General features: G+C 38.5%; 2 protein-coding genes across 7 annotated transcripts in view; both read right to left on the minus strand.

Moving 5' to 3' along the window:
- Window positions 1-1,147: 1,147 nt before the first annotated feature.
- Window positions 1,148-10,101, minus strand: LOC144030904 (interleukin-1 receptor type 2-like). The gene is made up of 10 exons (XM_077537568.1): window positions 9,955-10,101; window positions 6,262-6,393; window positions 5,304-5,578; window positions 4,071-4,341; window positions 3,039-3,207; window positions 2,502-2,682; window positions 2,275-2,352; window positions 1,977-2,112; window positions 1,750-1,895; window positions 1,148-1,437 (listed from the first exon to the last, which is right to left on the minus strand). The coding sequence occupies exons 3-10, from the start codon at window positions 5,395-5,397 to the stop codon at window positions 1,274-1,276; spliced, it is 1,239 nt and encodes a 412-aa protein (XP_077393694.1). The 5' UTR covers window positions 5,398-5,578; window positions 6,262-6,393; window positions 9,955-10,101; the 3' UTR covers window positions 1,148-1,273.
- Window positions 7,752-24,902, minus strand: part of LOC144030902 (mitogen-activated protein kinase kinase kinase kinase 4-like) — a 40,108-nt gene continuing 22,957 nt past the window's right edge. The window contains exons 15-32 of one of the 6 annotated variants that reach the window (XM_077537562.1): window positions 23,870-24,073; window positions 22,685-22,828; window positions 22,069-22,293; window positions 20,839-20,948; window positions 20,422-20,603; window positions 20,231-20,319; window positions 19,145-19,326; window positions 18,808-18,925; window positions 17,233-17,643; window positions 16,122-16,236; window positions 15,812-15,979; window positions 15,419-15,565; window positions 13,141-13,273; window positions 12,955-13,055; window positions 12,055-12,204; window positions 11,814-11,973; window positions 10,796-10,935; window positions 7,752-10,662 (exon numbers count right to left, since the gene is read on the minus strand). In XM_077537562.1, the coding sequence (XP_077393688.1) occupies window positions 10,511-10,662; window positions 10,796-10,935; window positions 11,814-11,973; window positions 12,055-12,204; window positions 12,955-13,055; window positions 13,141-13,273; window positions 15,419-15,565; window positions 15,812-15,979; window positions 16,122-16,236; window positions 17,233-17,643; window positions 18,808-18,925; window positions 19,145-19,326; window positions 20,231-20,319; window positions 20,422-20,603; window positions 20,839-20,948; window positions 22,069-22,293; window positions 22,685-22,828; window positions 23,870-24,073 (2,931 nt within the window). In that variant the 3' untranslated portion in view covers window positions 7,752-10,510. Of the gene's footprint in view, window positions 10,663-10,795; window positions 10,936-11,813; window positions 11,974-12,054; window positions 12,205-12,954; window positions 13,056-13,140; window positions 13,276-15,418; window positions 15,566-15,811; window positions 15,980-16,121; window positions 16,237-17,232; window positions 17,644-18,807; window positions 18,926-19,144; window positions 19,327-20,230; window positions 20,320-20,421; window positions 20,604-20,838; window positions 20,949-22,068; window positions 22,294-22,684; window positions 22,829-23,869; window positions 24,074-24,902 lie in introns of all 6 variants that reach the window. The other 5 variants (XM_077537565.1, XM_077537564.1, XM_077537563.1 and 2 more) reach the window with 5 other exon arrangements.

Raw genomic sequence — 24,902 nt, forward strand, 5'->3', positions numbered from 1 at the left:
ACCTTGCATAACGCGTTATATCTTCAAAATAAATAAATAATAAACAAATAAAGTCCATACGTGAAAGTCCTCGCAACGTGTGCGAACCCTTCAACTTCCTGTGTGGAAAAGCCCCCCAGGAGGTCAACAATCGGCCGGATAAATACTGACCCGTGTGTTGGCGAGGATGTTGATTTGGTGGTGGTTAGCCTCGTCTGGTCACATGACAGCCTCCTCATGTCATTCATCTGGTAGCAGAGGAATAGAACACGCGTCTTCTTCGTCGCCAACCGCTTCGTCGTCTGAGTAAAGACACATGTTGCAACTTATTGTCAGTTGAGCAATTGCTACTGGGAAGCGCGGCAGCGCGCGCACACAGGTTCTGGCATGTGTATACATTCCACAGAGCAGCTTCCCTTTACGGGAGCGTCCTCTTGTGGCGCCATCTGGAGGCCAATTGCCAGCCCAAGATTATTGTGAGAAGTTGGAACCAATTACTATTTTTGGTGGACTGTAAATTCTGTAGTTCTATTTTTTTAATCCGAATAGTTTGGTTTCTTTCTTTTAGGATAAAAAATATTTTTGAGGCGGGGGGGGGGGGGGGTATTTTTAATGTATTTTGTATTTCTTTTATTTGATAATTTCATGTCTAATGTCTCTAATTTTAATTTTTTATAGCTTTTTTTCATTCACCATTTTTTTTGCTGGGTTACTGTATTTTTATTTATTTATTTTAGTTTTGATTATTTCATTTTTTAGTTTATATTTTGCTGATTATATGTCATTTTATTTATTTTTTTGTTTTTGTTTTGCTTGTTTCATGTAGTTTAAAAATAATTTTTGCTGATTACCTTTTACTTTTGTATTATTTATTGCATATTGATTTCATGTAATTTTTAGATTTTGGGGGGCTTCAAGTATTTAAAATTAGTTAGTTTTTTTTTTGTTTTTTGTTTTTTTGCTGATTTCACATTTTCAATAGTTTTTGAGTTTTTGTATGTTTTTTTTAAATTGTGGCTTCTTTTAACACAACATATTTTTCCTATAATAACAAAAAAAATCGGATTTAAATGCCCCATAATTCCATATCTATCATATATATTTTAATCCCCATTTGCATGTCTTCAATGTAATTTTATGACCAATAAATATGACTTTGCAGTTGTTGATGGTGTACAGGTTTTATTCAGCCCGAAAACACGAAAAATGACATGAAAGAGGGTTGTATCGTCTTTATACAGGAGTAGTGGGTGCTGCTGCCATCTGTGGCCCAAAGCGAGTATTGCAGTATCCACTAGAAGACGCTGTCCTGGCGCGCCAGGAAGTAGTCGGCCTTCTTCTCCTTCGTATTTTTCTTGAGCTTGGGCTTGATGAGCAAAACGTAAAAGAAAATGGAGAGCACCGCCAGGAAACAGGAAGTGGACACGCAGGCCACCACAAGCCACGTCATGCTGGAGTCTGCTTGGGGAGACAAACCTTCTTAGCTCATGTCTTTTGAAATGACTAATTTCAAACCCTAATTTGAAAACCTCACCCTGAGTTAAAACCAGACTACTTTGAAAACCTTAACATTGTCTTGAAACCTTACATTTCACAACCTGATACAAAACCTTAACTCTAATTTGAAATTCTATTTTCAAACCCTAACCCTGGGTTGAAACCCAAATCCTTGTTTGAAACCCTTATCAGGCTTGAAAACTTAATTGAAAACTGAAATGAAACCCTAATTTAAGGCCGACTGGGTATTTTTCTGCGTGTCACGTGACTCACCCTCCACGCGAAGCGTGACCGTCACTTCCCGTCTCCCATCCTGGTTTTGAGCCACGCACGTTAGCTCCGCCCCTTCCTCTTCTTCTGTCATCGCCACGACGACCAGCCCCACTTCCACCCGGCAACCCGACGCCACCCGGCTTTCCCTGCATGGACGCCGGCGGCCATTTTGTGACGGGAAGCATATTTTCAAAATGAAAGTCTGAGGCGAGCAAATGAAGCCCTACCTCCTGCCGGTCTGCAGCGCCCGTCCGCTCAGGCGGGACGCGTCCACCTCGACGCCGTCCGCCGACCACCACAAGGCCGTCCAGGGACTCGACTGGCACGCCGTCAGCACCGCGCACTTGACCTCAAGTCCCGAACCTACAAAATTCAACATTGAAGATTAATGTGCTATATTTACTCTGTTACACATCAAGTAACTTTTTGGATTCTTATCAGACTAGTTTTAACTTTTACGTGAGTATTTTTCTTGAGAAGAAGAAACATGACTTGATTATCTTGTGGACAAAGTGGATGACTCACCATGTGAGGCCTCGTGGACGCTCCCGTTCAACGGCGAGATGATCAGCGGCGGCGTTAGCGCCGAGGCTAACTCCGGGTCTGAAAGATTGACAAAACACAGATTTATAAAAGGAGTTGAGCAAAATGGACACTTGTTTTATTTTTCTCGTCATTTTCAGATCCAAATTCTTATAAAAAGGACATTGGATGGTGATTTTTATTTTTGGCCGAGTGTTGGTGGCAGTCACCTTTGACGAGGAGTCTGATGGTGCGAGTGAGCGGGAACTCCCTGCGGTCCACCGCAACACTCAGTCGGCACGTGTACAAACCGCCGTCGGAACGACTCACCGCCGGGATCCGCAGTTTTCCCGCTTCTCGCCGGAAGGAGCGCCACCTGTGGGCCTGGAGGCTAACGGCGCCCAAGTCCTCCTACCAAGGAAACCGACAAGGAAATCTTTGTCGTTAGACACTTAGTAGGATGTTAATCATTTGCTTGAAATATTTTGATCATTTAGCAATATTTAAAAAAAAAAGAAAAAAAAAAGTTTTTTTTTAGGGGACTGAGCACTCTTATCTATAGCTACTATTCTTATTTTTCTCATTTATATATTTTTTCGTTTTACATTTAGTTGAGTTTCAACATTTGTTTTGAAAAAGTTGGAACATTTATTACATTTATTTGACTATTTTGAATTGATGTTCGTGGAATGTTTACTTGAGCCACACTGCCCCCTTCAGGCCTGGAGTGTACACACAACGATCAGTCGGGGCACCGTTTCTCTTACCTTGAACCACTGGACGTGCGTGTGGGAGAAGTGTTTCTTCACGGGACATTTGAGCGTGACGTTTTCTCCCAGCGTGGCGTCGTGCTCATACGACAGTTTGTCCATGTCCGCCGCTGACGCAGCGTACACCCGCAGCGTCACGCTACCTCGGATGCAGTATGTCGCGTTCCTTCGGCGCCACAACAACAGAAACAACAACAACAAAAAGAAGCATGGCTATGTGTTAAAAGTGGTTTTATTATGTTTTTTTTTTTACTTTATTTACTTTATATATATTTAGAAACATTTGTATAATTTTGGAGGCATTTTAATATTTCTATTTTTTTTATTTCATTTTATTTTTGTACTTATGTTGGTATTTGTGACATTTTGTAGTGTTTTTTGTTTACATTTAACAATTTATATTTTAATTAAATTTGTATTAAAATTTTAAAGATAAATTTTAATTTGCAGTATTTTTTAAACATTTGTTAATCATTTTTATGTTTTCACATTTAGTAGTGTTTTTAATAGTTTTCTTAAACATTCAATAGTGCTTAAGATTTTATTAACTTTTAGTCTTCTTTGTATCTAGGATTTTTTTTTTTTTTTACATTTTGCAGTTTTTTTAATTTCCTTGTGAGATTTAGTTGACTATTAAACCTTTATTTATAATATTCAGTATAGTATATATTCCTGCGACCCTTGTGAGGAATAAGCGGTCAAGAGAATGGATGGATGGATAGTATATATTTTTTTAAAGGGATACTTGACTAATTGAGCCATTTTCAGCAGTAAAAAGTTAATATTTTGTCTATAATTAATGTGGTAACTTCATTATTTTTCATGTACAATTAATACCTTCAAAAAGTTATTTTTCTACTTTCTGTCGATTGGTGATGACATCACCTGTGCTGAGGAAGTAGGTAACCTAGTTATCAAATTCTGGACAAAATATTAACTTTTCACTGCTGAAAATTGTTCAATGAGTCAAGTATCCCTTTAACGTTTAGCATTGTTTATAAAAATGTAAGCACTTTTTTTTCTTGATACCTGAAAGTGCAGGTGTACTCGCCCGAGTCGGAGGGCTGAGCTGGAAGGAGCCACAAATCGGCGCCAAGGCGCCGGACTCGGCCCTCGCCATCATCGGCAATTCCATCTCCGCCGTCGTGGGTGCGGTTGCCCTTGGCGATGCGGAAGGCGGCGTCAGGCGGGGCGATGTCGCGTACTTGGAGGGCCCTCCGGAAGGCGGGAAAAGACACGGTGACCGCCTCGCTTTCCAGACGGAAGAGATCCAACTCGGGCGCCACCGCGAAGCAGCCGTCTGGAGGAAGGAAAAAAACGCAAGAAGTCACGCAATGTTGAGTCGTGATAATTGTGGGAATCATTCCCACATATGTTATTGTGATTTTTATTCTCCACACTTTTTTGCCGCCTAACAACTCCCACATAATACTACCAATTTACATTGTTCAAATTTCAACTTAGCTTTAAAAATTTACACCTCCCGGGTTATTGTCTGATTCCACATTACTTACAGTATTTGCACAATTTAACATTTAATATCAACTTTTCCCCATTAATTTTCAATGGGACAGTCATTGAACTTTACTAAGTATCACTTTCCACGCCCACTTCCATACGTATAACTTATCATTAACAGGTGTCTGATACTGCTTGGTGGCACAGTTGGTAAAGCGCATTGTCCAGTAACCAGGAGGTTATAATTTCATAATTTATCTCTCAATGCTTTTAGCATTCCCACGCAATTTCTCCAGAAATTGCATTTAGTCTAAGTTCTTTTTATTAATGCTAATGATGTTTAACTTTGTCGTGTCATTGTCGGAGGTACATGATTTTATTTGCTTGGTTAAAAAATAATAAATCAAACAAATCATTTTTGTATTTGTTTTGTTTTGGAGGGAAGTCAACCCCCGTTTATTTATTTAAATAATAAATCATTTAAAAAAAAATTCCCCCTGAAATATTTTTCTTTAAAAAAAATAAAATCAAGTTAAAAAAAAATGCAATCACAAAATTTTACTTTCCTAGTTGATTGGACAAGAACAAAAGTATTGAGTAATTCTTCACGTATTTGTGATTTCTTAGTTTTAACATTTTTAATGCATTTTATAAAAATGTTCACATTTTTTTTTTCAATTTCTTATTATGACATTTTTAATGCATTTAAAAAAAAAAATTCAATTTTTTTTTCAATTTCTTATTATGAGGTATTACATACAGAATTTTAAGGCAAAAGCTGCATTTTTCATTTGAGCAGCTCACCTTTCACGGGCATCTGCGGAAGCGCGAATCTTCGTCCGTCAGCTAACTCCACGGTTAGCATCATCAACGCCAAGATGGCCGACATCATGGCCATGGGATGGAGAAGCGTCCGACGCGGTGGGACCAGCGGACGGCTTTCAAGCCACAATGGCGACTGACCACTTCACACCTGCCTGAGTGAGGGTCCCGGTCCCGAATCCGACTCTTAAGTAGAGGGCGATGACCTCATCGGTCGTCATGGAAACCCTGCAACCGCAGGATGGGCCAACTCTGGTCTGACTCACACGTACGTCAGGTAAAAAAAAATAAAAATGTTTAAACTGGTTAAAAAAAACATTGATATGAATATTATCAGAATTCCAATAAATGCTAATATAATTATGATTTGAAATGGTGTGAATTTTATATACACATTTTCGTTTAAAGGCACACAAAGTTCACTTCTGCTTCCATTTCCTCAGGAGATTACACAAACTCACATACACACAGGAAAAGGAGCTAATTGCAGCATTTTGTTTACATTTAGCAGACAATATCAAATAGAGTTGTAGTGGTTTAAACATTGTTTTGTTTTAAACAGAGACTGTTTGTTTTATTTAGCAGTGCTTTTTACATTTTTTTGTCACTTTTTTTTTCTCCTTTCATATCATGCCAGTTAAAATGGATCTTTGACTTCTACAGTCGTTAATGGCAGTGAATGACTTCCTATTTGGTAGTAGTAATTTAACATTAAATATTATGTGTCTGTGCAAGTCAATCAATGAGTATTTGTGTCATTGAGGAAGACCCCACCCATGAAATAAGCTGCAGTCCAAATGAGTAAAAAAACAACATTGTTAAACACGTGACCAAAAACAACTCCAACAATAACAAACATTCATCTTGAGATTAGCGAATAAGACTATTAGCCTACAAAGCAAAGTCACAAAGTTGTATTATTTCCAGAGTTTGTACTTACATTGCACAGGTGTGTGTTCATTATTCCCGTCAGTGTTTCATTTGAAGGCACAAGCAGGTAAACTCCAAGGTTTCCCAACCAAACACTTTGTACTCCGAAACAGCACAGCGAAGGAGGGGTGGCGATTCATTTCTATAAGCATAAATGTGTCACGTCACAAGAAAAATAAGTGAGAAAGTTTTGACCTTCAAAATATTAAGAGGCAAAATGTTCATAAATGAGAAAAAAAAAAAGTTGTGTTATTATAAAGGCTGAAGAATAGCAAAATTACAATATATTCATCAATTTCTGACAATGTAATGTAATGTTAAAAAAATAAGTTAATTGAGAAAAAGAAATCATGTTTCAAGAAGAAGAAAATTGTGGTAATGTTATTTAAAAAAAAAAAAAAAAAGTCATAATCAAGTGTGACAAGAAAAGGTCTGGAACGGAGAAAATTTCTTTGTTATGACAGAAAAGTCGTAATTTACAAGAATAAGTCATAACGTTATGACAAAAAGCCAAAATATAATGTGACAAAAAAGTTGTAATATTACCAAAATGAGAGTCATAATGTCACGTGGTAAAATTTAAATGTAACCCAAAAAAAGTTGCATTGTCCAATGAAAAAAAAATAAAATAACAGTTGTACAATTACAAGTCATTAGGAGACAAAATAGTAGTGATATTCTAATGTAATCTTATGAGAAAAAGTCAAAACTTGTAACTTTCAAATCAAAGTGTGTAATGTGACGAGAACACATTTGTTTGTTCTGGGAGAAGTTATAATGTTACAGGAAAACTGGTCATTCAAGAAATGTTATTTAAAAAAAAAAAAAAAAAAAAAAGCAGGGATGGGCGAGTACCGATACCAGGTGTCAGTATGGCACCCTCTTGTGGCCATTTTAGGATCAGCAACTTAGAATTGCAAATGAGAAGAAGAGGGAATTGCCCTATTTTAAGGAAAATACTGTACAATATTGGGATATAAGTCTTCAAAATTATCTGTCATTGCTTTTTGCGGGAAATTTTATGTATCAAAAGTAATAATTATATCAGTACTTGGTATCAGTATCGGTGACAATCAAGATTTGGGTACTTACTGGTATTGGACTGGGAAAAAAAAAAAAAAAAGGTGTCAAACAGCCTTACCAAAAAAAAAAAAAAAAAAAAAAAAAAAAATAAAATAGTGTAGTGAGAAAAAAAAAAAAGTGTAATATTACTAAAAAAAAAATAAGTGGCAAATAATGTTATGACAAAGAAAGTTAGAAGAAAATGTCAATGTTGAGAGAAAAGTATGCTAATGTTTCAATAATGTATTCATAATGTCATCACTCATCAGAAAAAAATAATGAAGAAAAAGAACTAAAGAAATAATGTGTAATGTTTTGAAGGGGAAAAAAGACAAAATATAAAGCAACTTACAGGAACCCCTTTTCTCATGATGTTAAGAGAAAAAGAAATCGTAGCATACGAGAAAAACAGTGGCAGGAAAACCAAGACATTGCATCTTGTTTGAATGTGTTTTCAAGTTTATTGAAAGAAACAAAAACAGGACATCCTAAAGCACACACGCGTTAGCGCCGTTGGCGCAGGAGCTGACAGGAAGCGAGCGCATACTCGAATAAATGCACAACTGAACAAAATATCATCAAAATGTTTGTTGTCACGGCCAAAAACAAAACAAATGATCAAACGAGAGTCAGACGTCTGCTAGCTAGATTTAAAATGCCACAAGACTCCCAACACTGACAGAACACTGATCATTCCTGAACGTTTGAAACGTTGTGGTGGATAACCGGCTAGTGGCTGAGGCGTGACGGGAAACCTGGAGACTTGTTCCAGTACAGATTCAGTCTTTAACAACCAAATATCGCAAACGTCATCTGAGGATATTTAAAAAAAAAAAAAAAAAAAAAAAAAAGGCATTCTTGCCTGGATCTAGAAAAGCAATGAGTCGTTGTTCTCTAACTACAACTGAAACATGGCAAGGAACCATGCAGAAGCTTTGCTCAAATCGGTGGGGAGTCGAATTGAATAGCGAATTGGCCATTGAAAACAAATGCTGAATCAAAAAATTTCTCATTGTTGTCAGAGGGAAATGTTTGTCCAGTCTATGTGGGAAAGCTACTCATGTGTGAAAGCTGGATTGGAGTAGATGCCCAAAAGTAGTTATGGGAATATGTTATTTGTCTGGCTAACGCTGTCCTAGCGACAAACGCAAGGGTGGGCCCTTTGAACGTTAAGGGTTTTAAAGTATGGTATTTTAATGAAATAAAAAAGGTTAAAATTTACGTGTCTGATATGCTATGTCAACGTGCCAGTGTGTGCTCCACTCCTTTGCTTTTGTTAGACTATGACTTTAATTAGTTTTTGCAAAGTACAAGTATGATTTTAATTGATTCGGCCATTTGGTGGCTAACGTCAATTCGAGCAGCGAATGCACTTTTTTTGGTGCAAGCCCGACCTCTAGTCAGAGGACATTTTTAAAAATCAAGAGGGTTCTTGCCAAGATTTAGAAAGTGTTTTTTTTTTTTTTTAAGAATACTCACTAGGTGATCACCGAGTAGGGAACAAAATTCAGATTCCATTTTTGACGCCTCAATAAATTGTCAGAGGGTTTTCAAAACATGCACTGATCCTTGCCGTTTCAAAAAAGTAGTTTTTGTCATCCGTGGTTGCCATGGTGACAGCAAAGTGAAAATTTTCTCCCCTTCAACTTCCTGTCTTCCAACTTCTGGAAACATCCGCAACGCATCTTTGTCATCGACGCCTGCTGCCCGTTGCTCCAAACACAAAATGGCATCCAAATATCAGTGCCACCATTTTGTGTCTTCCAAAGTCTTCCACGGTTGCCATGGTAGAAGTCCAGGGTGTTGCTGTGACCTGGCACCAGCTTCTTTAGCGTTTGGCCCGTCGTCATGACAAATGATCCACGCGTTTGTTGCAATGGAAACTGTTGTCCCAAACACACGAAATGGCTTCCAGGTGTGTGTGTGTGTCTGTGTGTTGTTGATCCACCATTCTTGTCTTCCACTGTTGCCATGGTAACCGGGGTCCAGGTAAAACTTCTTGCTTCTCAAAGATCAGGAAAATTGTTGTGCCATCTTTTGCTCTGGTAACTATTGTCCCCCAAAACACTAAAATGGCGTCCAGGTGTGTTCAGACATGTTTGTCTTTCATGGTTACCATGGTAACCAGCGTCCAGGTAAGACTTCCCGTTATTTGTGGTCCACCTCCATCTTCTTAAACATCTGCAATGTCGCCATGACAACATTGTCATCGTTGCCATGGTAACTGGTGCCCAAAATGCAAAACGAAGTCCATGTGTGGGTTGATCCACCATTTTGCGTCTTCCACGGTTGCCATGGTGACATGGATCCAGTGAGTTTCCCCCCCCCCCCCTGAATTTCCTGTTATTGTGATCCAGCTTGGGATGCTTGCGGCGACTGTTGCCCGAAACACAAAATGGCGTCTTCCGTAGTTGCCATGGTAACAGGAGTCAATGGGATTTTTTTTTTTCCTTCTCAATTTTGTTTGCGATATGCCTCCAACTGCAAATATCCAGAACAAGGGGATACCATCATCATCTCAAGCTTCACAAACACACCCACCTTCTCACCAATAAATCTTTTTTTTTTCTTTTCTATTCACAGATATTATATATGTTTTTGTACATACACAACTTTATTGACTTCTTGTTTTGGTACTCACACATTCTGTGCAGACAGCATGTCGCCCTCTGTGGGTGGAAGCAAGCAAGACAGTGGCGTAAGGGCTGGATGTGCATTGGAAAATAATCATATTAATATTATTATTGTTATTAATAAAAACAAATAAAATAAGGTAAAACACAAATTTTCACGCTCATGTGGGAGGAATAAGAAAAAAAATACTCTTTGTCTTGTCCTTTTTTTTTGCCCTCACTTCCTGGCCAAAATGAGTCCCCGCCCACTTTGTGCATCACCATGACATCATCATCATCATCTTCATCACCATCCATCATCCCAGTCACACAAGAACACGGACACACATTTACGGACTGATTAAAACTTTTCCGGCGGTTAGAAGACGTTCAAAGTCCGGGAGAAACCACGAGGACGACGATGACGAGCACCAGGAGATTTTTCGGGGATTTCCTTCTGCGGGAATTCACATTTTGACGCCGTCCTCCCGTCACGGAAGGGCGCGTGGAGTCCTCGTCCGCGGGTCCGTTTGAGGTCCGGCGGGGTTTGTGGTTGTAGAGGTGGTCGGCTTCTGAGATCCAGTGTTAGCGAAGGCCAGGCGGAGGAGCAGGAGGAAGAGGAAGTGGAGGATGAAGAAGAGGAAGACGTCCGTCTACCAGCTGAGCAGGTTGCTTCGGCCCAGCGTCATGAAGTAGACCTGACTGGACCCTCCGGACCGCACTGAAGCAAAGAACACCTGAGGGCAAACGTACATATTCATATGAACGCAACCTGATACTTTTATGACAAAAGCACATTTTGGATTCTGGATTTGAATCCAACCCCAGGTGCTTGGGGGATGATCCTTGGCAAGTGGTTGGCAGTCTCACCTTGTCGTTCCTCTCGCACAGGAACTTGAGTCTCTGGGCCCGTTTGTGCATGAAGACGCCGTCCAGGTGGCCCGTCTCCACAGAGCGGATCTCGATGGCCTTCTCGCCCCAGCCCATGATCTGGTTGGAGCGGATGTAGGCTGCAACAAAAACAAAATCAATCGATCAACGCATCCATCCATCCATTTTCCTGACCGCTTATTCCCCACAATGGTCGCGGGTCGATCAACACATTCAGACACTAAACAAATATGTGTCTAATGGAAATGTATAGGTTTGTGAACCCAAACCCAATGTCATAAAACGTGTTTTCTACCAACACATTTTTAAAAAAGTTGTCATTAAATAAGCATTGACATTGACAGTATCGATATCTGATAATGATGCAATATGGCAATATTTTGTCTCGCAGAAGAAAACGTCAAAAATAAATTGTAGGTTAAATTAAAAAATGAACGTTACGAGGAAAAAATTATTATTTTTTTAAATCTACATATTAGAATGAAGTCCGAACTTTACGAGAAAGTCTTAATTTTAGAAATTGTCCGGATTCATCTACAAGAAAAAGATTTTAACTCATTTGCTCCCAAAAACGTATAATTATTATTTTTTTTTAAATGTTTTAAGTGTCCCAAAGACGTATTTATACGTATATGTATTTTTTTTTTTAATGCTAGAGCATAAAGAAGGATTGGATGGAGCCTCTCAACTGCAAAGAACGGTTGCAGAAATGATAATTACACAAACTGCCAGCAGGTGGCAGCAGAGCAAAGGCGATCAACCAGGGCCATGTTGAAAAAAAGCTCAATTACTCACAATTACTTCTTTATTACTACTTAAGAAAAATGATGAAATGTAATAGTACAGAATAACGTAATAAGAAATTGTATTGAAGTCTGAATTTGAAATTTTATGAGAAATGTACAAGAAAAAAAGTCACATTTACAAGAACAAAAGTCAGTATTTGACTATTCAATTTGAGTTCTTGGGGAAAGGTTCTTAGAGGTGGCGCTCTCACCAACGGAGGTGGGCATCTCCCCCCACTGCAGCACCACGTCCTTGGTGATGCGTCCGTAGGTGTTGACGTAGACGCCCTCGTCCTCGTAGCAAACCAGCAGCTCGATGCCGTCCGTGTTGGGCAGGATGATGATGGCGTGAGACTGGATGTGCGTTTGGATCTGCGCACAGTGACGCGCCCACATCAGCCGCCTCGTTCACCATAAAAATAAGGGGAAAAAAAAGGCATTTTGCCGTCTTACGTGGGTTGGCAGGTAGATATCGTAGACCGCCCCCGAGTCCACGTCCACCGCGTGGAAGCCGGAGCACGAGCCGTAGATCACCTTCAAACGCTGGCCTTCCTCCACCGTCAAGTCCACCAGAAGGGGCTTGTGGACCAGCTCGCCGAAAGACTGGAGTAAAAAAAAATAAAATACAAAATTAACTGCAAGCACAACCGTAAGAAAACGATTTTGGAACTATGCAGATAATTACTGTTTAATTGAATTAATGTTGAGGGGATAAAAACTCTTGATGAAAATCAAGTTGCAAACTTTTGTATGAAAAAAAAGTTTGACAATCAATTATAAAGCTGTAAAATTACAATAAAAATAACTAGGCTAGTTAGTAATTTTACAAGAACATACCGGTAGTTGGAATTTTTTGGTTAAGTCGTAACATTGTGGAAAAAAAAATCAAGTTGTGAAAAAAATGAAAATAAAAACTGTAATTTTATAATAAATGAAAAAAAAGAAGTAATTTTACAGGGGAAACCCCCCCCAAAAAAACAGATACATACAAAAACAAAGCCTTAATGTTTCAAGAAAAAGTGACAAGAAAAATCCCAATTTGACAGCAATAAAATCCTATTTTTATTAGAAACACGTTGTAGAAATGATAAAGAATCTCGTGATTTTATTGAAATAAACTATATTGGAACAAAGTCACAGTTTTGTTTGGATATTGTCAAAATAAAGTTTTATGAGAAAAGTCGCGACTTTGCAAGAAATTTGCACGCCTTCATTTTGTGAAAATAAATCTTAATATTACGAGAAAGAAAGTAGTTGCATTATATATAACAAAAAAAGTTTACGTTTTTGGTGATAAACCGGCATCCTTGTACAATGAGCACACATTTTGGCCGTTGCGGATCAACTCCTCACCTTGAAGGCCATGAACTTGTGGTAAGGTTTGGGTGCCCATGCGTAGACCTCCACAGAGTTCTTCAAGGCCAGAACCAAGAACTTGATCCTCTCGTATTTGACTGCAGGTCAAAGTTCATTGTCATCACTGAGAAAAAGGGAGTCACTGGCTGGACACGAGATTTGCGTGAGGCTTGCGGCACTCACCGACTTTGTAGTGGACACAACCCTCCAGGTCGCCGACGGTGGTCCAGCCTTGTTTCTTTTCCACCTCGGGGTCGTTGTGCAGAATCTTGTTCCGCAGCCACGACAAGTAGTAAACGCGCAGCTTGTTTTTTTTACCTGAACACCGTTCACAAAAATGAGACACTTTATTCATTTGTCACTATAATACAATTGAACGTCACTACTGCATTCAACGCAATTGTTTCATTTTTGATTGGGAGTGCATGAGATGTTGTGCCTAATGTAGTGGCTAAATATGTATATATTTACAAGGTAGCTACAGGTTTAAGGAAGTCAATTTTCACTAAATGAGGTCAAAGAGAGAAATAATTTTCAAGAAAAGTGCAGAATTCTATGGACAAAAAAAGTCTTGCATTTTGTGTGATAAAAAGTAAATCATTTTAAAAGAAAAAACAGTTACTTGATGAGGGGGAAAAAAAAATCACATTTATAGCAGAAAAGGTTATTTTACGTGAAAAATCTTAAAGTCTTAACTTATGAGAAAAATGTTAACAAGAAAACAAGTCAGAACTTGGGAAAAACAGGACAATTTTATGAGAAATAAGACATCAATTTGAAGGGGCAGAAGAAGTCAAAATTTAATGAGCAATATTGAAATTATTTTCAAATATAAGTCATAGTTTTGGAGGCAAAAGTGTTCATTTTATGAGAAATGTCATAATTCTAGGTAAAACTATTTGTATTTTCAAGTGTAAACTCAATTTTATAAAAAAAATAAATAAATCTAGGATTAAGTTGTAATTCTAGGAAAAAAGTAATTTAAAAAGTCATAGTTTTTAGAGAATGTGAAAATATTCAGAGCGAGAGGGATTTTACAAGAAACGGTTGCAATATTTATGAGATTTAAGTCAACTACTAGAACAAAAACGTCTCTTTTGTGAGAATGGTCGTAACTTAAGAACAAAAATAAATGATAAACCAGCTTGCAGCTTTGGGACAATTTTTTGGCCATTTTGAAGGAATAAGTTGTAAGTGAAACAAATTGCAACATTAAAACATAAAAAAATTTTTTACGAGCAACAAGGCAAACACAAGGCAACAAATAATACTTACTCTCATAAGAATATATTTGAAATTTCACTAGATATAAGTTACAACGTCACGAGAATAAAAACGGTCATTTTACATTAGTATTCCTGTGACACGTTACATCACTGCAAATGACAATCATGGAAAACTTCAGCTACAGCAGCTGTGGGACGCATTTCGACAAAATGTGGCTGTGACGCTCCCACACGTGCATTACAACAACGTGTGGCGTGCCATACGCTGCGGATGCTGATGAAAGCTTCCTTGACGTGACACTTTTCTACCACAAAGCATTTTTGTTCCTTCCATGATGGAAACGCACGCTACATGTCGTGACGCCATCTCCACCAGACGATATTTACACAACATCCTTTGACTGATAGCCTGTGAGTGTGTTGTCACAAAGCGCTTAAGCTGTACTCGGTATGTGGTGACTTGTGCGAGTGTGTTATAGACACTTGAACAGTAAAAAATAAATAAAAAATTCTAATCATAAAAACAATCAATCAATCTTACATTTAAAGATAAATGTAGACATAAATTGTTAACTTATGGAAGAAGAAACATTACAAGAAAAAAATGGAATAAATGGAAACATGTTTTGAATAAAATTTGGAAAAAATGCTCAATTTCACAAAACTGAATAAATTAATTTAAGAAAGAAAAAATACAGAAAAACTTTATGAGAAAGTTTTCATTTTCTGTAGAAAAAGTAAAACTTTTTCTTTTTTTAGAAAAAAACCTAAGGCATCTTATTAAAAAAATATCCACATAATCTTAAAAAGTCAGAATTTCACAACAAAGTTGTAATTTGCCATTTGACAAAAAATAAATAAATAAATAAATAAATAAATAAATAATGATAATAATAATAATAATAATAATAATAATAATAATAATAATAATAATAATAATAAAATGAATGACGAGAAGTCATTTTATGCCAACAGCCAAAATTTGGAGCGTAACCGTCATAACTATACAAGAAAAAAAAAAGCAATTTATGAGAACCAAATTCTAATTTTACAACATCAAACATTATGAATGGAAAGTCAACAAAAACATAAAAACGTAACATTATGAGGAAAAAAAAAATATCAATCTCACTAAAAGTATGACAGTGCCTCAGTAGCCCAAACCCATCTGTGATTTTTTTTTAATATATAAAAAAATTAAATTGCAACACGCATTTATAAGTGACATGTGAGCGTACCTGATATGGTGACGAGGACATTGAGTCCCTCCAGCACGTCCATTTGCTGGAAACGTCTTCTGTTGATGAGCGGGTAAACTTTACCCTGACCGCTGCGATCTAAAAGCATCAACCCGCTCTCTGTGCCCACCAGCAAGTTGACCCCTGGAATTTCACAAAACAAAACAATCCAAATAAAATAGGGCCAACACTGCCACCTGCAGGGGGAGGGTAGATATGCAGGGGAAAGGCATCGTTTCATGACAATAAAAGGGTATAAAGAGGACACAGAAATAACTAAAAATAAATAAACAACCATGAAATAGCTTTTTTGTGCTTTAACCAAAAGAAAAAGTACTTTTATGAGAATAAAATTGTCACAATAAGGGTTCACAGCACTGTCCTACTCACCCCAGAGCGCCGCACATAAGATCTCAGAGTTGAACCTCTTCTTGTACTTTCGGATCTCGGGCGTGTCACTTTGAGGGCGCGTGTTGACCGGGTTCACGTTGACCACGGAACCTTTGCGCGACGGGTCCGCCCTCAGCGCCTCCGCCAGACGAGCGTCGTTGCCGTAACCTAGAAAATTACAAATGATGTAGAATCCACTTTAAATAACAAAAAATTCTAAGAGAATAAAATTGGAAAAAGTAAAATAATGATGGTTGTGTCTAAATTTTCACCACAATCAAGTGAAACAGACGGTTGTCGGCAAACTCACCGACGTTGTTGAGTGCGCTGCCGGCGGAGGGCGACACCTGCAGCAGACGCGGATCGATGAACGGCGTGAACGACGACGACGACTTGTGTTTCTGCATGTTGTTGCTCGACTGGCTCTGCAGGGGGCGCGCACACACACAACCACCCCAAAACAAAAAACATAATTTGACCCTCATCACAAACTAAAAGCGTAAAAAATAGAAAATGATTAGGATGACAACACATGCATACACAACACAACGGTTCATTCCAGGAAGTACAAACAAAATGGTGGATCTGGACAAAATGGTGGATAAATATTACCCTTCATGTTCCTTCTGTAGACTGTGACAAGATTTGAACATCGATAAAATGTTGATTGAAACTCACCAGAAATCTGCCTCATGTTAGGCATATAGTACACGAGTCAGTTTTGTAATTTGTAAAACCACATAACATTACAAAAATAAAGTAGTAGCATTAGGAATACATATGAGAAATTTCATGAGAAATTATCCAGGAATAGTTAGAATTTTACAAGAATAAAATTCATATTTTAAAAGGGTAATTTTATGGGGATAATACGGTGACTGCAGATAGTCAATTCTACGAGAATGAAGAAGTGATTATACGTGAAAAAAGTTGTAATTTAGCGAGAATAAATTGATAATTATATGATAAAAAAGGTTAACATTATGGGAATAATGCAGTAAAATGTAACAATAATAGAGTGGCAATTTTAAAAGAAAAAAATACTTTTTATGAAAATAAATCTATAATTTGTATGAGAACAAAGTTGTAATTTTTATTTTATATTTAAAATTATATCATTTAATAAAGTACATTTGTACAAGTAGTGATTTCACATAAATGAGGTTGCAAAAATAGTAACTTTCCAAGGAAAAAGTGATGCTTTTATGAGAATCAAGGCATACCAATTCAAGAATAAAGTAGGAATTATACGAGGCAAATCATTAAGGCAAAAACTGCACAAAATCGCCTCTTTTAAGTTGTATTATTGTTTTTTCATGACAAAAATGATGACTGACTTAATGCAATTGTAGGTTGACTAGTTCACACTGGAGACACTTAAATTATCCAAGGGCACTTAATTAAGCGAGCCAGTTCCGTACCTCGATGAGGAGGGCCAGCTTGTCCAGGGGGCTTTGGGGGGACGCAATGGGACTGGCCAGACCGGAGGAGGAGGAGGAGGAGGACGGGGAGGACGGGGAGGAGGAAGGGGAGGAATGATGGCTTTGCTGGATCAGGTCCGGCAGCAGGTGGATGCGGCCGGCAAAGCCGTTCCGTTCGGCCTGCTGCTGCTGCTGATGATGATGATGGGGATGGTGGTGTTGGTGGTGATGGTGTTGGTGATGAAGGGGGCTGGGGGTGTGCTGGGAGAGGCCTGGGCTGGACACCGAGCCGGCGGGCCTTTTTTTGTGTTCGCTCTGGAAGTAGAAAGAGGGGTACACCACTTTGCCGCTACACGCGTTTCGGAGCAGCTCGAGGGGAGGGAAGGTGTTAGCTATGCTACGGTGGCTACCCTACAGGCGGGACAAAATGCCAAGTTAGTTGGTTAATTTTGGAGAGAAAAAAAATGCTTATTATACGAAATGGTTAGTAACAACCACACTCGAGAGAAGTTGGCACTTTACGAGAATTACGGTTTAATGCGGGGAGAGTAAAGTCAGAATTTTACAAGAAAGGGCAGGCGTAATTTTACTAGATGAAAGTCTTAACACTACAAGATATGTTTTTTCTAATAATTTAATTTTCTTTGTTTAACATAGTAAGGCTATAAGAACAGCTTCCTATTTATAATGCCAAACTGGAGGCAATTTAGGGTTCAGTGTCTGCCCAAGGGCACTTCAACAGTGAACAGTTGGAGCAGGGAATGGAACAACTTGACAATTTGGCCACTGAAAACTTTAACCGAGCCACAGCTGCCTTTTAGGAAACGTTATAATTTTATAAAAAGGAAAATCACTTGTTTAAAAAAAAAAAAAAAAAAAAAAAAAAAAAAAAAAGGTTTTTTTTTTTAAAGTCAGCAAAGGGAGAAATACTTAACATTGTGTGTGTGTGTGTGTGGGGGGGGGAAGAAGTCAAATTTCCCTGATTTTATAAAATGTTTAAATTAAATTTTTTTAATGATAAACAAAAAACAAAAAACAAAAAAAAGGTTTTTTGGTTACTTTTTTTTTTTTTCAATTAAAAAAACATTTATTTTCTTGTGTTAGTGCCTACCATACTCAGGAGAAGTCACCATTAACAAAATTAAGGAGAAAATGCTACAAGATAATAGATGTAATTTTGCAAGAAAAAATTGTCATTCATTGAAGGTGGGCCTTATAATGTGGTGCACCTTATAGTCGTGAGAATACGGTAGTCACAATTTGGCAAGAAAATAAGTCATAATATGAGAAAAACATATCTTTACACAAAAAAAAAATGTAATTATAAATATCACGGAACTCTGAGAATAAAGACGTACGTTAATGTTAAGAGAAACTGTTAGTGTCGTAATGTGAGCTTGTAGCCTTAGCATGACTGACAATTTAGCATACAGCAAGAAAATTAACACAGCATGCAAACAAAAAGTGAGGGGGAAGTGTGGAATGAACAAATGAAAAAAATTAAAAAAAACAACAACAACACAAAACCGAGGTGATGCAAACATGCAAGTGCCAAACGGTTTCGGGCGTGGGTACCTGTCGGACTACCAGAGTGCTATCTTTGCACGGCGTGGAGCCAGCATCGTTTTCGCCCTCATCGTGGACGATCATCGTCTTCACTGACTCCGTTTCGCCGTTACTCAACCGGGACGACCTGGCCAGGAGGAAACAATAAACAGCTGCAAATATTAGTGCATGATATTAATGACCACAATGTCGTAAATTTGTCAGAATTGAACAACAACAAAATAAGTTGACACCATAATGAATTTCATAACATACTAAATTTGTTCAAATTTAAAATTGTTTCTACTGTTTCATAATGTCATAAATAAGTACAGATATATTTTGGGGGTACTGTTTAGGCACATACACAGCTCTGGAGTCCTCTGGGCCCGAGGTGGACTCCTCGCCGCCCTCCTGGTCCACCTCCTCATCATCGTCCTCGTCTGTGGTATCCGAATCCTCGCTGGATGACGAGTAATCCGTCACCTTATTTGGGGGACGGACGTCGTCTGCCGCACGGAGTTCCTTGGCGAGCGCAGTCAGGTCCTGCTAGATAAAAACAAACGAAACAATACAAAAAAAAAAAAAAAAACGGTTAAAAATTTACACTCTATTTAGCCGGAAACAGGAAGCTGTTAGATGTGAAGTGGGGTTACTCCAAGGCAGTAAGAAACCAGAAGATGAAGCGGCAGAGCTGCAGGAGGCAAAGTTATTAAGTTATTCCGCACACTGGAAAAAAATGTTAGAAGTTGAAATGGTTAAAACCGTCAGAAACTGACACAAAGCAACGAACAATGCAAGAAGTTGACAGGTGGGAGAAGGAGATTTCTACAAGTTGACACATGGTAAAAAGCGGTAGAAGTTGACGTATGGTAAAATCACAAAAAGTTGAGAATTAGTAGAAATCAAAATGTTGTCGCGTGGTAAAACTGCTAGAACCTGGTGAGTAAACTCACTCGATATTCGCATATGGTCAAATGAAGTACATGCAATAGTCAACTTATGGAGATTTTTGCCATAAATCAACTTTCAGCACATTGCAGATATTACTAAAAGTTGACAAATGGTCAAATTGTTTGTCACTGGCATTTTTCAGCAATGTACCAACTTCAAACAAAAGAATGGTAAACATTACTAGAATTTGACCAAATTGTAAATTGCTAGAACATGACATAACAAAAAAAACAAACAAACAAAAAAACGGCTGTAAAAAATTGCTAGAAGCTGCCATGAGGTAAAATTGTCAATTTGTACCATATGACAAATTTGAACAACGGCTAAAAATCACTAGAAGTTGCATAGGTAGTAAAAATCACTAGGTAAAAAAGTTAAGAGAAAACACGAGCCACGCACGGGACAGTTCAAAGTGTTTATTGTTATTAGAGGGGAAGAAAAGCGTGCCGATCTACGTGCTCTAGCTCTACGTCGGGTAGCTGGCTAACCCTTCGCTCACCGCTGGTCTGCCGGGTCTCGGCCTCTCCTCGGGTTTTTTCCCGACATTCTCCGGCCTCTGGAGGGGCGAGCCCTCAGATTTGGAGGAGGCTGGTGCGGAGGAACGAGCCGAGGCGGGGGGAAAAAAAAGGCAGCGTTGACTTTTTTTGCATTTTTTCGAGGTATTAGCACAGGTGTGTTGTTAGCACTCACAACGGGCCCTGAACCTTTCCCCAGAGCCAGCCTGCGAGCTGGAGTTGCTGGACGAACTGCTGGATGAACTGGATCCTCCGCTGCTGCCACTACCACTACCGCTACCGCTTCCGCTTCCTCTTCCAGCAGACCTGGGAACCATCTTCTCCACTCGCTCCCACAGAAGCCGAGGCTCGGCCGCACTGTACAGCCGGGACACAACGCAGTCAGTCAATCGAGTTTGTGAGAGCATTTGCCCGTGTATGGATTATTTCGGTTTATTTCTATTGTGCAAAGTATTTGTTCGAATAAATAACTCGGACTACAGAAACTGAATGACTAATACGTGACAGGATGCTGACTTTTAATTCTGTGGATTATTTCTACTCATCATGTTTCTTTCTATTGTGTGAGTTTACATGAAGACCAGTTAGTTACCTGACAGCATTTCTGTTGACAGCATGGCCGGCGTGTGGCGTGTTGCCGTGGCGATGAGGCGAATCTCGCCTCGGCAACACCGGCGAGCGGGACGTCGTCCTTACGGGGACCTTTTTTGTGACAAAAGCATCCACCGGTTCATACACACAAAGACACGAGAAAGCAACGTGACATCCCATCGTCAAAGTGTCTCGCTGCTAACCCCCATGTTTGTGGTCTACATGCTTTGCAGTCTGGTTTGACAATTAAGGCAAGAAAAGCCGTGCATGAGAAAATTTAGGCCAGTTAGTGCAGCCACTGCCTATGGGGTATATACCACGGAAGAGGCGGGATTGTTTTTGCACATCAGTTTGTTTCCGGTTCGGTTTGCGACATGTGGGCTGCGTCAAAAATACTTGCGCTTCCGACTTTGTGACCCTCGGTTGCGCGTTCGCAACCCGGACCGGAAACAAACTGTTGTGCAAAATCATGTCCCGCCTCTTCCGTGGCATATACCCCATAAGGACAAGTCAAGGAAGTATTATTATTATCATTATTATATATTGTTTGTTTTTTTTGTTTTTTGTTTTTTAATGTGAAGTCTTGCATCTTGATGAAATGTTAAAAAAAAAAAAAAGTTTATGACTTGGATATGACTTGTAGAGATGATTGTATAATGTTTATTTATTGTGCAAATGCTATCAAATTTCTTTAATGACAATTTATATCCATCCATTTTCTGAACCGCTTGCTCCTCATTTTGTTATTTTTGTGCCAAATTTAATTATCCATTAGCGTTAAATTAAATTAAATAATATAAAATCTTAATTATAGTTGATTCAACCTAATTATTAATAAATTATTTCATTTATGTATTGTTGTAATATTTAAATTTAAGGGACTTTTTAATTATATAATGTCATTTTAATGTATTTAAACTCATTTTAATTTATTTTACGGCATTTTATTATTTTATTGAATTTGTATGTATTTTTTAAATTATGTACTGTTTATTTTATATTTTTTTACTTTTAAAATAGATTAGAATTGTAATACATTTAATTTTATTGATTATTTGAACTTTCATATCAAAATAACATTATTAAATGAGAAATTTAAAATTTTAAAAAAGGAACGTGGAATTCAAATAGCCATTTCACTACAGTACATTTTACACGTTTTAACAACTACTTTTTCCACTATTAAATGTTACTAGGGTGAAAATGCATCTACAATCCGTCCTGTGCTTACCCTGGGTGGTACTTCTGCAGAAGGTGGGGTTACCGCTTGATGGGGTCTAGTCTGAGGGTGGGCTTGTGCATCAGTGCGTGCATGATGTGACGACAATGATGATGGTGGTGATGATGAGGATGATGAAGATGGAGGTTGATGGTGAGGCTCGCTGAAGGAGTGCGAGCGACACACGGCAGTGGCGGGCGGCGGTGGCGGGTTGCCGCCGCTTTTTAGGGCCCGCACCTTGACACAAACAAAACATTTGGAGGGGAAGGGTGAGCATGCAGAAGCTTCCAAAAAAGTTGCCCTTTGACCTTGTTGGGGGAAAAAGAACATGTCGGTTCAGAAAAGCAGCAAACAATAAGTTAGAAGGAGTGAGATAATGCATCCAGAAGCATCTAGCACACCAAGAGGAAGGAGAAGCTGGAAGAAAGGAGGTTAGTAGGACAGTTTAAAGTGACGAAAAGTCAAACAAAAGGACAGAAACTTGGCTTTGAGCCAAAATTAACTTTCTGTGTCTTTTTAGTGTTGTCTGTTTCGTGTTGCCTTCAGGGGCTGAATTAACCAACATTTCTATGGACTTGCTGTCTTTTCAAGTACAGGTTCTTGCTACATGTATGTGTCTTTTCTTTACCTGTGACTCCACAGGTCGGTGCATGGCCTCTGCGTTCCCATTGGGGTAAGAGGACTCGGAGCGCGGTGGCACAGGCGGTTGTGGTGGTTTGGTCTGCGCCGACTGAGGAGAACCTTGGATGTTCTTCCGGTAGCGCTCATCTGCCTGGAGAAGACACAAACAGGAAGTATCAGCATCGATTTGAAAGGGTTATGAATAAATTGTTAGTCCACCCCCATCCCAAGAGTAGAGATGGTTTGTTCCACCACAGCATCAGGTACCGATCCAGAAAGTTGGAAAATGCAAGAAGACATTCGGCAGTACGGAGGAACCTCCAAAGTTCAACAACAAACCCAAAACTTTAAAGCACCAGCAAATCTCAATCAGCTCACTCAGCACCTAACTAAGAATGAAGTGTGTCATACTTTTTTTTAAAATTATTATTATTATTTTTGTGATGACCCTACAGAAGTTGTAAAAGTAGTCATATAGTGGACTTTTTTTTTGTTTTTTACATGTGATGCTACAACATTAAAAACTGGTTGAATGTTAAAAATGGTTTTACCATGGCAGAGTGATGAATGCTAATAAGTTGGTATGAAGACGACATGCGTGATTTACTCTGGCAGTGATTCTATAATGTAAAAAAAAAAAAAAAAGGTCATAATAAATTGGATAAATATGTGTTTTTTCATTCTGCAGTTATGCTAAGGTGGCAAGAATGTCATAAAGTGGACATAGTGTACATGCTTTTTTTCTGTTACAGAATGTCATAAAGTGGACATAGTGTACATGCTTTTTTTCTGTTACAGGTGCATTAAAAAAATAAATAAAATCATACGTGGACATACATGTTTGTTTGTCTTATGGTAAAGTGATACATAGTAGAAAATGAATGAATGAAATGAATAGAAAAATGTTATTTTAAAAAAAGCTGTGTCAAAGTGGACATGCATGTTTTAAAAAGTGGATCTCAACAGATCCACTGTAAACACGTGAGACTTTCTGCTACTTTCTAGCACACAAGAAAAATCAATCACACGATTAGATGATTAATTGATTAGCCTTGTTAATAGTGTTAGCTCCCACAGCAGCAGCAGCAGCAGCGGCACAACCCCAAGCAAAGGAGGAAAAAAATAAAAATAAAAATAAATAATAATAATAAAAAAAATCTTCATCCAGATGTCACTTTTCCAGCATTTTCACCTCTGCAACCGGCTCAGATTCAGTCACCGTTGTTATCTTTTCCGCATCTGTGTTGTGTTCCGGGTTTTTGGGGGCGTGTTTGGGGCTACTAGGGTCCAGGTTCTGCTGTTGCTGCAGGGACAGCAAGTAGGCCTGCTGCTGCTGAAGCTGCTTCTGGAGCTTTTGGGCTTGCCGTTGCTCCTCCAGCTCTCGCCATTTGTACTCCTGAGTGCCAACAGCAAGCCAAACAATGTTCCGGAACATTACTGCACTCCTTTAACTTTGGTAATTATTAATTAACCACATATAAATTTAGCCCTATAAATAAAAATTTGTATTATGGAAAAAAATGTTCAAATTAATTTCTTTCAGTTAAAATTGAATACATGAATGGGTTAAATTTAATTAAATGATAAAAAACAAGAGTTGTGGGCCACAAATTTTTTTTCCCAAGCCATACATGAAGCTAATGTCAATAGACAAGCTGCATTATGGGAAACAATCCTTCACTTCCTTCCGTTATTTGCATTATCCTCTGGAGCACTTCATCACATCATGAGCAACCTCGTCTTACGTCATCCTAATACAACTAAGAAGACTTAACCTCACTCAGCAACATCTGGAATGAAAACATGGGAAAGACCGATTTCCTTTCCAGCGGGATGACTGACTTCCTGGTGACATCATCGCTGAGGGCCTCTCAAACCGAGCCTGGGAATGCCCTCGCCGACCTCCACCGGTAACGACTCCCCTGACGTCTCCAAAAATATCAAAGCCGACTCGCGAGGAAATAAGTCATCGTACGTAGACATGTTTTTTCCTATGTTACACTGATGCGCTCATGTTAAAAAAGTGAGAAAATGTTTTTTGAATAAACACTACAAATCATCATTAAAAGTGGACATACATGTTTTGTCTTTAAACATTAAAAAAATGTTACAATGTATGTTACAATGACACTATAATGTTCAAAAGAAGTCGCAATAAGGTAGGTAATAATGTACATGTTTTTTTCTCATAAACACCGATGCCACATTGTCAAATGTAGTCATAA

This window comes from Festucalex cinctus, chromosome 11 (assembly GCF_051991245.1).
Source record: "Festucalex cinctus isolate MCC-2025b chromosome 11, RoL_Fcin_1.0, whole genome shotgun sequence".
Lineage (NCBI taxonomy): Eukaryota > Metazoa > Chordata > Actinopteri > Syngnathiformes > Syngnathidae > Festucalex > Festucalex cinctus.

What these genes read in the sequence shown, in the direction of transcription:
- LOC144030904 (XM_077537568.1), bottom strand. Translation starts at nt 5,397, where the DNA reads ATGGCCATGATGTCGGCCATCTTGGCGTTGATGATGCTAACCGTGGAG. An exon ending in CATCAGACTCCTCGTCAAAG is followed by an intron (nt 2,353 to 2,501) that starts GTGACTGCCACC and finishes TCAATCTTTCAG; the next exon opens with ACCCGGAGTTAGCCTCGGCG. An exon ending in GGTCACGCTTCGCGTGGAGG is followed by an intron (nt 1,438 to 1,749) that starts GTGAGTCACGTG and finishes CTCCCCAAGCAG; the next exon opens with ACTCCAGCATGACGTGGCTT.